This window comes from Abrus precatorius, unplaced genomic scaffold, assembly GCF_003935025.1.
Source record: "Abrus precatorius isolate BTA unplaced genomic scaffold, Abrus_2018 Scaffold9, whole genome shotgun sequence".
Taxonomy (NCBI): domain Eukaryota; kingdom Viridiplantae; phylum Streptophyta; class Magnoliopsida; order Fabales; family Fabaceae; genus Abrus; species Abrus precatorius.
The window spans coordinates 32,440,917-32,453,993 of NW_020874439.1; the positions used below are offsets into that span (position 1 = coordinate 32,440,917).

Consider the following 13,077-nt stretch of genomic DNA (forward strand, 5'->3'; position numbering starts at 1 on the left):
CCATACTATACTTAATGGTCTTTTGTAATCGTCATCATAAGATGAATACGAAGTATATTTCAACGTAAAAGAATGGGGCTAAGTTCACAATGTTATGTTATACCGACGAGATCCAAGTTCTTGTTTGATCATGTATATGATGTGAGTTGATAATAATCATACCGTGAAATGTGATCATAATAGAGGAATGTTTTGAGAACATAATTAGCATATGTTATACCATTACTTTTATTGGATTTGAGAAATCCCTGAAGGTATTTTTGCTTCGGTTTGACATTGTCCTCGAATTTAACATATAAGAACACACCTTTGTAGATTTCACGACTATGGAATTTTCACACCCTGTCACGCTTCTTAGGACTTGACTCTTAAATAGTGCATATTCTCGATCTTATATATTACGGTAGTAAACTGTTACAAATCCTTGGATTCGGCTCTAAGATGTTACATAATCTAAATGGACACATTGAACATCATCTTCAGGCGACCTATTACAACTCGAACTGTTGTTCCTGGGGTGCAATATTTAAACTCCATCCCTCACCACCTTCGTTTCCATGGCCTACCCCTTAAAGAAGAACCTCTGGAATATAGATATATAAGAACTAGTTATTCAAACTAGCAATAACGCTAATCTAATGTGTACATTTTATTTTTGCATGCTCGTTGATACTTAAAGGAATATTACTTCATTTTCAATTGCCTATTTGGTTATTAATGAGTAAAATAAAAATCAATGGGTAGGTTAATATCAACTTACCTGGAAGTGCTAGCTGTTGTTGGTGATGTATCCCTTAGACTTAGTTTCTTGAATGGGGACTCGGATTCATCAAGTAATTCTATAAACAAGGCTTCCTCAATGGCCTCTGCCAGTTTCTTGTCATCATCGGCATTATGGAAACACTCTTTTCCTTCAGCATCATGCACTAGATTTCTCCATACAGAGTCACTACTTTTTAAAGTTTTTGCATTCCCTAATATCCAAAGGCAATGTCTGCACAAATTAAACCCAGTTTTCAGTTTCACTCTTGCATGTTCTTGAAACTTTGAAGCATCAATGTAGTAACATGATCATCTTATACAAGTGTCAAGTAGCATACCTAGCCCGAGTCAGTGCCACATTTGCTCTCTGCCGATTGGAAAGAAAACCAATTTTTGCATTATCATTAGATCTCACCGTGGAGATTATTATTATATCTTCTTCACCACCTTGAAAGCCATCAACAGAACGAACACTAACAGCGAAGTCAGGATCAGAAACCAAATTGTTCTGCTTAATTTTTTCCTGGATTTCATACACCTGAGCATTATATGGAGATATGATTCCTATGCTAACTTTCTTCTTTGTCCTCAAAAATTCTGTTGCAAAAAAGGAACATTATCATGTACATGGTATATTGTTGTATCCAATAGAAGAAGCGTTCTTATATGAGATTAATTCAACACATAATTCACAAACGCATAATTGGACATTAGAGAGGAGAAAGAAATTTTAACCATTTTCAAGGCTTTCGATAATCTTAGAAACAACAGCAGCCTCAATCTTGTTCTTCACACTGTATCCATGACTCTGTTGCTCTTTACCCTTAGCTATGTTTATAAATGAATATGAAGAATACATTTTTCCTTCAAGAAAACACTTATTATAGCTCATTTCTCTGACAATGGGGGCATCAGTAAGTTGCTCATCATAGAACTCCTTATTTGGGAATAAGCTGATGGATGGATGCATTCTATACTGAACATTAAGCAGATGCTTCTTGTATCCCAACAATACCAGCCTCTCAAATAAACTTCTTCCATATTCAGCCTCTTCAGAAACCTGAATTTTCATCATTATAATCATATTGGAAAGTGGAAGCTACTCCTAAACGATGCACACAATCCAAATCACATGAAAAACAAAAAAGAAAGACAAGAAAACAAGTACCTTGCTTTTGACTACTGCAGGAAGTTGTCTCTCATCACCAATGAGGACTACATGGTGGAGGCCTGGCAGCTGCAATGGAATGGCTGATTCACATTCCTTTAGCTGTGCTGCTTCATCAATAACTAAAAATTGCACCGGTGTCATTCCATCTGTGAACAGTCTGGTAGAACTTGCTGCAGTACAAAAAATCAGGCACGCATTCATCAAGCAAATTTTTGCCACTCCATATTTGTCAGTAATGTTTGGAAGTGAAATTGTCTTGGAAAGTGATCTCAGTTTGAGAAGGAAGTCCTTTTTTATTCTTAACCTTCCAGGGCAGTCAAGAATGCTTTCTTCATCCTCACAGCCTTGGAAAGTTTGCTTCAACTTGGCTTTACTAAAAGAGGTTTCAAGAGATCCTAGTAAATCAAGAGCTGAAGAAATTTTCTTTATCTCCTCAAATGGAATTAAAGAAGTTGGTAGGTGTGTATACAATGTTCTTTTGTATACCTTGAGTTTCTCTCCAATGAGACTGAATCTCTGCATAAAAAATTGTTCCAATGTCATGACTCTATTCTTGCGTACATCCTTATACAAAAGGTATTGCGCTTCAATGTAAGAGTATTTTTTCTTCAAAAATTCCTCTAGTGTTAGAGGATCATCATTCTTCCCACGTTGCTTGTATGAACGATATGCAAGTTCTACATAACTGTACTTTTGCTTAACAAACTCTTCTAATGACATAAGGCCATCTTTTTGCTCATCACCTATGCCACACTTATACAAACCATATTGCTCTTTGGGGTCCTCAAGCAACTTGATCATTGATTCCAAGTAATGTTTCCATCCAGTCAATGGAGCAAAACACTCGACAAGATTATCCACACGATAATCAAGAAAGACATCATGGAGGCCGCGATATCCATCTACTTTCATTCGAGATTTATTGCCAAATACCACTATGTCACCAAAGCCATATGTATCATGGTCAAGTGACTCCTTAACTAAATTCTGGAGGCGAGAAGCCACTTCCAACACTGCAGTATTAGTTGGAGCACATGTTAATGTTCTAGTTTTCAACTTGAGAAGGGAAAATAACAAGGAAGCCACTGTCTTTGTCTTGCCAGTCCCTGGTGGGCCCCATATAAGTTTAATGTTGTCATTATGATGACATTCCCTCATGGTAACACAGCTTAGAACTGCATTTTTCTGGGATTCATTCAGATTCTGAGACTGGATTATGTTTTGTACCCTAGAACAAGCTACACTATGGTTTTCCTCAGAAAAGCAAAGATGACAATTTTCTCCATTCTGTAAAATATAAAGCAAACATGAATTAGTCATTAAATTCTTCCCATTTTTTCAAGAAATATATTTGAACATATATGGCATCATGCCACTTTGAAACAAATGCATGAACATGTCAAAATAAGTACTCATGTAGAAAAAGCTACTAATGGTATATATGAAGTTACAGTTAGTAAAATAGCTTAAGTAATATCATATATTACCAAATAATAATAGAGCTAGTGATGAATGGACATGGTGATTCTTACATTTGAATCAGCTTGTAGCACTTTTTTAATCATGGTCGTGCTTGCACCCTCCAGCTCGGAGTTCAAGGCTTTCCAAATACGAATATTTGTTGTCAGGTTCAAAAGATAGATGGCATAAAGCTTTGGTGCATTGTTGCTCTTCAAGGCTAACTCAATGTCCATGTCAAAGCATTTGGATGATAGAATTGAGATATTGTCAGTGTTTTCTTTTGAACCATGAACATAAGCGATATGGTAGTTTCTTTTGGGCCTGTTCAGGTCATCTACAGTTTTTGGTTTAACATCTGTGAAGGCAAATAGATCTCCAACCTCAGGCTCATATTTTCCAACATCTTTGACATCATTATTGGTTCTTTTCACTGAAATTTGGTAGAAAAATCCCTTGGTAGGTGTGAAGCTTCTTGATCTTTCAAGTTCAACACTCAAGATTTCACAAAAGGGAGCTCGAGACACGCCTGTTAAGCTTGAAGACAGTTCACTGTGAATTTCCTCAACGAGTGAAGGAATGAAGGAGTTCATGTAATCTTTAGTTGACAAGAATGTTTGCGGGATCTTCCGTATCTGAGAGAAAACAATGTTTCAAGTTTGCATAATTTGATAATATATATCTTTAGAGGGACACAATGACTTGCTAATGTTAATGCAAGTGGATTCTCCTAACAGATTGTAGCCATTCTCCTGATAGACTTAAATATTTATCATGCGAAATTACGTAAAAAAGATGCAGAGAGCATTAAGGACAGTTAAGTGAGTTTTGCAACCAAGAAAGATATGAAAAACAAATTTCAAATTTTTTCATCATGCAGGTCTAAATTCCATTTTCCTAAACTAAAACAGGCATAAGAAAAACAGAATAATGACAAAATGTAGAATCCTTAGAACCACATGGATGATTGATGAGTTTCTGACAGATATTTTTTCAGATGTTACGTTGCTTTTCATGTTTAGTATTGGAAAGAGAGAGAGAGAGAGAGAGAGAGAGAACAACTTTGTGCTTGCAGAGGTTTTCGTTGAGAACATCCTTGAGAGTCCAAGAGAATACAATCTCCACCAAACTGGCATAATCAAGACCCTCCCCTTTTGCATTACATATCTTCTCCATCATTTGCTTTCTCCTAACCACTTCTTTCTCAACAAGGCAATCTATAGTAGAAGAATGTCACAACTCAATCACACTTTCTTCTATATATATGCAAACCAAAACAAAAAGACAAATATAAAGAATCCCTTACATATAAAGGAACTAAATAGTCGACACAAAACTTGCTCAACAGATATACCAGTGTTTCATATTCATGATGAAAGTGAAAGGAAGATTCTTATAGTTAATGGACCCTTTTTTATGGTCATCAAAAGTAACTTAACGTACACATAAAACGTCACAACTAAAGGAAAAGTTGTGGAACTATAAAACAGAAAAATATTAATAACACGAAAAATATTAATAACACTTGTTAATACATTTTATAATACTAATAACTCACTCTTTCACACATATTTTATAATTAGTTGATTTTTAAAAAGTTAAAACAATTTTTTAAATATAATTAATTAACGAAATAAACACTATGATCTTTTACAAAATAAGTTAAGGATAAATAGCATAATCAAAAGAATACATTGTTAGCACTTCTCTTAAACAAATGTACTAAGATATTGACGTGAGGTCAACTATAAGTAATTCCATTGGACAATCTAAAAGAGGTCGGCTACTCGGCTTTATGCACTATTGGGTACTTTCCTAACAATTTTGGTGGAATGTGAAATGAAGCAACCTGAAGGGTATGTTTGGTTTGAAAATATTCTGACTATGTTTTTGGAATTTTCTATCACTTTCGATGTTTTCTACAAGTTTGTTGATTTCAATGGAAAATGTTGTGTACAGAATAAGGAATTCTACCTTATTACTTAATGCATAAGTATCAATTAAAAAGAGAACCTAAAGAGGCATATAGAATAATATCATAATCCTAGTCAAATATTTAAAAAATGATAATATGTTAGTTTCCTAAAATCAATAATTGATAAGAAAAAGATTAAAAATTCCTAATTATGGTCAACTTTTTGGATTGCTAAAAATAATAAATTCTTCTGATTTTTTTAGAAGCAAAAATTCTTCTGAATTAACATAGATTTCCATTGTTTTCTATGAATAAGCTTAGTTTCAATGTATGTAATCTTTTTACTGCATCAACCCAGTACACATGTTATAAAATATAGGGCTAAAATAAAAATTTTTGAGAGGGAATAATCTGCTCATTAAATTTTGATATATTTTATTTTTATAATTATTTAATTTAAAATTTTAATGAATTGAATGATAAAAAATAAAAGTTTTAAAATTTTATTAAATTTCTTGTATCACGATTGAGGAAGAGTTAATAAATAATTTAATTAAAATTTTAAATTCTTTATAAATTATAGAAAAATAATTTATAAATTAAGAGCCACTATCTCTTTTGTTAACCTGCTTATAAGCTTAGAACACATTCTTAAAATTACTTTTGAAGTATACAAAATTTATTTGATACATTTAAACTTTATAATATCTTATGATTATTAATAAAATGATATATGAAATGTGATTATTTGTAGAACTCCATGACCCAAAAACCAGAAACTGCACAGACGACTTTGAAGCGAGTAAATCCAGATGCTGTTCCCAAATCCATGAATTCTTGCTGGGTTCTCTCTTTTCCTCCTGAAAATTGAGTCATCATGTAGAGGTCCCATATGAAAGCAACTTTGGCTCCTTTCACTGGCAAAATGGGAAGAATTGTATCCACCACAATAACCTTTCCATCATCAGGTATAGCCTTGTGGCAATTCTTCAAGAGCTTCAAGCACTCTTCATCACTCCAATTATGAAGTATCCACTGAAAATTTTTGGTCCAACAAAATCATTTTGTCAATCAATCATATATATATAATACGAATTTTGTTCACTTATTGCATGAAAATATTTAACACCAGAAGTTCTTTAATTATTTTAAAAAAAATTCCAACATCAAAGATTAATATATACAATAACATTTTTAGAAACTAATCCTCGTTCATGCTTCATGTTTGCCATTGCCTTCAGGTAAACATATACATGCATATAAATTGAGTTTATATCATTGCGTCAACTCTTTGAGTTATTTAGATTTAATATCATAATTCTTAATATTACCCATAAATGTGGTTGGTTAGTTCAACATCAATTGTAGTGGCCAAATTTATGAAGAACATTAATGATATGGCTGCAAGTGTGGTTATCGAAAGCAATTCAAATCCATATGATTATGATCCTAGCTGTATAAAATATTACGTTTAGGAATGAAAATAGGTATTCGAAAGATACCTACAACTTAGTCTTATTTAAAGAATGATTTAAATTGCATTATTCAAATAATAGATTTAATTTTAAATTTTTTATAAGTTTAACTAATTAAATAGATTATTTTTAGAAGGATATATAATTTCCATGGTAATTTAAAAAAATTATAAATATCACCTTCATAAAAATGGCATCTCCTCTAGGAACGCTCTCAAACATATCTCCTTCCACATGCTCCACGCCTACAATGTTATAATCAACAGTTTTAATTAGCGTAGATAATAGTTTCTTTTAAAGAAATTTTTCAAATATAAATTAAAGGATTATAGATCATACCAGCATAGACAGGAGCATGTTTGATGACATGAGGTAAATCAAAATTCACACCGTGGAGATGAGGGTATCTGGAAGTGATCAACTCGAGATTGACTCCAAGACCACCACCAACATCCACCAATCTACCTATTTGCTCAAATCCTTTGTAGACTTCAAGGATCTTCTTTGTAGTTATAGTGGTTGTGTGCAGCATTGCTCTGTTGAAAACTTCATTAAACCTGAGATCTCCCCTTGAATACTCAAAGATATTCATGCCATGAGCCCTGTTGAATGGTAAACCACCTTCTAGGATTGCTCCTTTTAGCTCCATCCTACAATCCAACACAAATAAATTGCTTATATAACAAAAAAAATTAAAATAAAGAAACGCCCCATGGTCTTACACTTCACCTTAATTAAGTTTGGGCAAATTTTTTTTTCCTGGTCTCTGAAATTTATGCAAGTTAAGTCTGGACATGTTACCAACAGTACAGAGCATGTACGATATTATGTTAATTTCTAGCGGTTGAAATAATGAAATTTATAGAAAATGTTCCTTTCCAGTAGCACACAATATTCTTCTCTTAGGGGAAGGCATAACCCAAAAGCTAATAAAACTTACCAGCTTACATGCTCGACTTTGTCTTTAGCTAAAGCCATTAAGGGGCCAAGTGAGACACCATCATCGTCATTAGTCACAAAATATTTGGAGGGAGGTGTCAGAGCATAGAGCCTTCGTGAATCTTGAGAAATAGAGCAATGTAATACAGAATAACTAGCCAATAGCCCAAGAATACGATCAAGCATTTGGGGTGCTTCTGGGTTGTTGCCCCCAATTTGAAGTGCAATATCCTCTGCAGAGAGCTTGGCACCTTCACCCGATTTCGCTATGATGTTGAAAACGCCCAACTCGAAAGCGCAATGCAATGTCATGGAAAAAACAATTGAACTTGTCCATTGGATAGCAACATTAACGTCGTCTTCTTGTGCCATATGAATCTTGTCTTCACCATTGACAAGTTCTACTTTACATTCTAATGAACTCGCCATAAGGAGTTGGAATGCTAAATGGAGCAACTAGTAAGAGGGATATACAACTATGCATAATAAGGCCAACTTTCTAGGATAAGAGGGATGTACAACTATGTGTGTGTGATTGTTAAAAAAAGTAGAAAAAAAAATCAATTAATGAGATTTTGAGTCTATATAATAAAACTTGCTTCTTTATCAAACAAAAAGTAAAATTAAATGCAACAAATTAAGAACTAACTTTATGTCATTCTCACAAAGATTTCAGTTACAAACATTAAAACTAAAATATAAAAATTAAGAGAAATTTAAAGGTAAGTAAGAACATAATTAAGAAATTAAAATATAAAAAAAATTAATAAAACCTGTAATTTTTACTTTATAAAAATATATTTTAATTCAATTAGAGAATTTAAATTTAAAATTTTTAATCTAAATTCTTAAACTATCATGTTGAACACATAATTTTTATCAATATAATATTATTCTTCTCAATTCAATTTTAAAAGTTTGAATCAGACAAAGTAATGAATTCAATATTACACTTGATAAATGTAATATGATAAAAATAAAAATAAAATATTTTATGATAAAAAAAAAAAAGAAACATGAAGTCAATGAATATCTTTCTTGATCTTTTATCACTCACCTTGCACTTGAAAAGCCTGTTTTAAATTTAATATTTACTTATAATTTTAAAATATATTATACATTATGTTATTCAAAATTTTCACCCTCATTTTCATACGCAGGAGAAAATTTTGAAACTTCCAAATCAGTGGTCCCTCTTCTGCGTGCATGGTTCCATCCCTGGGCCTATCACCAAGCCCACCATGTGATTGTCTGAACAAATAGGTGTTGAAGAACCATTTGCTCATGGATAAAATTACTGAAATATCCAATTGATTTACTAAATTACTTGTGAAAAAACATTATGCATATTCCCAAGATGTCACCATTTTTTTGGTTAAATTTTTAATTAAAAATTAATCTATTTTATTTTATTACCATAATTATAGTTACTTATTTGGCAATTCAGAAATCATTGGTGATTATTAATACATTAAACTTTATGATATCTTATGATTATGAATAAAAATTTATCATACATAAATTTGTAATAAGTACTGAAAACATAAAATGTGATTATTGATGACAGAACAATTTAAGGGAATAGTAATCTAGGTGAGTCTATTTGTAGAACTCCATGACCCAAAACCAGAAACCTCACAAACAAGTTTGAAGCGAGTAAATCCAGATGCAGTGGCCAAATCCATGAATTCTTGCTGGGTTCTCTCTTTTCCTCCTGGAAGTTGAGTCATCATGTACATGTCCAATTGGAAAGCAACTTTGGCTCCTTTCACTGGCAAAATGGGAAGAATTGTATCCACCACAATAACCTTTCCATCATCAGGGATAGCCTTGTGGCAATTCTTCAAGAGCTTCAAGCACTCTTCATCACTCCAATCATGAAGTATCCACTGAAAATTTTGGTCCAACAAAATCACTATGTAAACCAATCATGTATATATATATGCATTGTGTTGACTGGTAATTCATTGCATCAAAATATTTAACACCAGAAGTTCTTTAATTAATTTGAATGTTTTTTCCAACATAAAAAATTAATAAATACAATAACATTTTTCAGAATCTAATCCTTGTTCACGGTTGGTGGTTGCCATTGTCTTGAAAAAAATTTCGTACACAGTAGAGTTTAAACTTAAAACTTCTTGCTAAATAGATCATTACACACATATAAATGCAATTGAGTTTATATCATTAAGTCAACTCTGAGTTATTTAGATTCAATACTTTGGCCATTGAAGACTTACAAAAGCATGCTGTCTGTTTCAAATAATAATTTATTACATCAATAATAAATATAATAATTTTTGCATTAGATTTTTTTTTACTCCTTAACTTGTAAGTTAGAAAATCCATTATTTCTAATACCAAATATATTTTTTTAATTGATTTTCAGTTCCTTAAAAATTTATGATTTTTTAATTGGTCCTACATTTTAAATTATTTTTAGACAAATTCTATATAAAATATTTTTTGTTACAAAATAGCTTTTTATGTTTATTTTTTTCATTTGACCTCTCTAAATATCACATATTTTTCATTTAGTGTCTTATTCTCTATAAAATTTATGATTGCCAAATTTTTACATACAGTAAACATATGGTTTGTCAAAGTTCCTATATGTTGTGGTTCCAACTTCCGGTTGCAGTTACAGTTATATCATAATTCTTAATATTACACATCAATGTGGTCGGTTGATTCAGCAGCAATTGTAGTGGCCAAATTTAGAAAAACATTAATGATATGGCTTCAACTATGGTTATAGAGCCGTTTGACGGAGCCTAGAGATTAGTCTATTTAAAGTCTGATTTTATTTATTTTATTTGAGTAATAAGTTTAATTTAATTTTTTAAATTTCTCAAGATCATATTTGAGTTTAAAAAAACTTATTAAATAAGATAAAATAACATATTTAAAATTCTTAAAATTTACAATAATGTATTAAATAATTTTATAAATAAATTACAATATAATTTATATAAAATAAAATAAATAAAATTTAAATTTAAAACTTTAATATTTTTTTAAAATAGAAAAGTTATATATTTGAGAGATGAAACATTGCTTTCTAGAGCAATTTTTCCCATTATTATTACTTAATTTATCTTATATAGATACATTAATATGTATTTACATTGTCTTAATTATGTCTATTATTAATTCATTTTATTTATCATTTTCTTTAATTGTGTGTGCACATGAAAATATATATATATATAATTTAAAAATAATAAATAAAAATATATAACTTTATTACAAATATTTAAGATATTAAACAATTTTTTTATGGTTTATTTAAATATAAATTTTATAGCTTTTATTAAACATACTTATATAAATAGTTTGATAATTTATTTATAAATAGATTTAATAATCCATCAAAAGTCTAAATATGAATTAAGATATTAAAAAACCTAATAAGTTAAATCAAATTCTATGTAAAATGTATTCTATTCTAAATTATTTTCATTTATTAGAAACAAATGACGTGTCTCCACTACATATCCATATGTCAGATTATATCTATCTATATAAAGAGAGAGAGAGAGTGTGTTCGGATTTTTAAGATGATATAATGAAAAGAAAAACGATTTTTTATTCTTTTATGCTGTTCTTATATTTTTTTTTCATATTATCTATTTAGTCTTACTATTTTTAGTGCAGTTCTAACAAGAAATTATATATGAAAGTATTGGCATAATCTATTTGTAGTGATAAAATACTCTTAAACTAAGTATTTTGCATATTTTAACTAAAATTAATGAGTTTATTTTTTATTTTATTTTTCATATAATTACATCTGTTTGTTTTTTAAAAAAATTGGTGTTTCCTATCAACTTTGTTTCACACTTTTGTCTTTTTTTTTTTTTTTAGTTATTTTATCTTGATTTAACAAAAATACAAAATCTTTGATGGAGTTGGAACATTTGTTGTAAATCAGCAGGAAAATAATATTTTGCTCAGCATTTGTAAACAAAACAATGGTAATAATGTTTTATGGCGTTAATTAGATTAATTTTTTCATATATATTCCTCTATCTATTCCTAAAATCAAATTTAGTTATTTTTTAAAAATAAGCTGAAAATAGTGAACTTTGTCGTAAAGTTAGCTGGAATTTGAGAATTTGAAGTTAAAAGTTTATAAATATATAAATAACTTATAACTAAAATAAATTGACCCGTCAACATCAAGTAAATAAACAAAATAGATTAAAACAAACATTATTTTGAGCATATTTTTACTACAATTCTTGTAATTGATTTATTTTTTAAAAAGTCTACTTACCTTATAAATTGATCAATTTTAAATATTATTTTGACTTTTTAAAAAATTAAACAATTCATACAAAGTATGTTAATTGCATTTATCGTAAAGAAAATGCATAAATGATCTTTCTTGATTGGCTTTGACTACAATTTTCTCTTGAAGTAATTGCAAGGCCAACTAAAATCCAAACCTGGATTGGATTCTTGCATGAAATACAAGAAAGCTAAACCTTTTGGAACTCATTCATTTAATTCGAATACTAGAAATAAAAGTCTTCGTAATCTTAAAAGTGGAAATTTTATGTTAAAGAAAGAAAGGTCATAAAAAAAGAATAAAAATTTTCTTTACTTACAAGTATTATATATTGTAAAAATTGAAATAATTCTTTTTTAGTATACAAGATTTTTCCGTACGATATTTTAGAAACTATTTTTAAAGAGAGAAGGAAGAAAAGATATATTTTTTAATTTCAAATTAAAATTATATATATATATATATACATTATTTATGATGATAAATATATTATTAATACATTAAATTTATGTTAATATATTAATTTTTATCTTTTATTTTAAAAAATAATTTAAAATATAAATTTTGTCTTTTTCTCTCGTCCCTTCAAAATCTCCCTTTCCCGTACATCTGCTTAGTAGCATAGAGTAAGAAACCTTTTGCAAAAAAGAAATTGGGATCACTTTTCAATAAACTTAACTTGTTAAACCTAATCTTTTTGGCTTCCAACTCTCTTAGGAACAATCCAGTGCTGATAGCACCACAAAACTTATTATCAAATGCAATTTAATGACTAAAATTGACTTAAAGTTATGCTTTGCATTTTTTGACTTCTAACTCTTTTGGGCGCAAGTTAATGTCAACACATAGCACCACAAAACTTATTATCAAATACCAATTAATTTTTTTTCTATCAAATGCTTTTCATTTTATAAAGATGAACTACTGAAGTTTACAATATGTAAGTTGAAAGAACATCAACTTGGATGAAACTCTTAAGCCTCTTACAACGCCACTTTTACTTCGAATATGGAACTTAATGACAATTAATTAATCAAATTATAAAATCGATTAAACATGT

General features: G+C 29.9%; 1 protein-coding gene across 1 annotated transcript; it reads right to left on the reverse strand.

The window, feature by feature from the left end:
• Positions 1–141: 141 nt before the first annotated feature.
• On the reverse strand, positions 142–8,198 carry LOC113848912. Its single transcript, XM_027478327.1, has 11 exons — positions 7,722–8,198; positions 7,121–7,431; positions 6,962–7,026; positions 6,080–6,341; positions 4,454–4,608; positions 3,466–4,026; positions 1,931–3,220; positions 1,498–1,822; positions 1,101–1,359; positions 761–994; positions 142–583 (listed from the first exon to the last, which is right to left on the reverse strand). The coding sequence occupies exons 1-11, from the start codon at positions 8,147–8,149 to the stop codon at positions 541–543; spliced, it is 3,933 nt and encodes a 1,310-aa protein (XP_027334128.1). The 5' UTR covers positions 8,150–8,198; the 3' UTR covers positions 142–540.
• Positions 8,199–13,077: the final 4,879 nt, after the last annotated feature.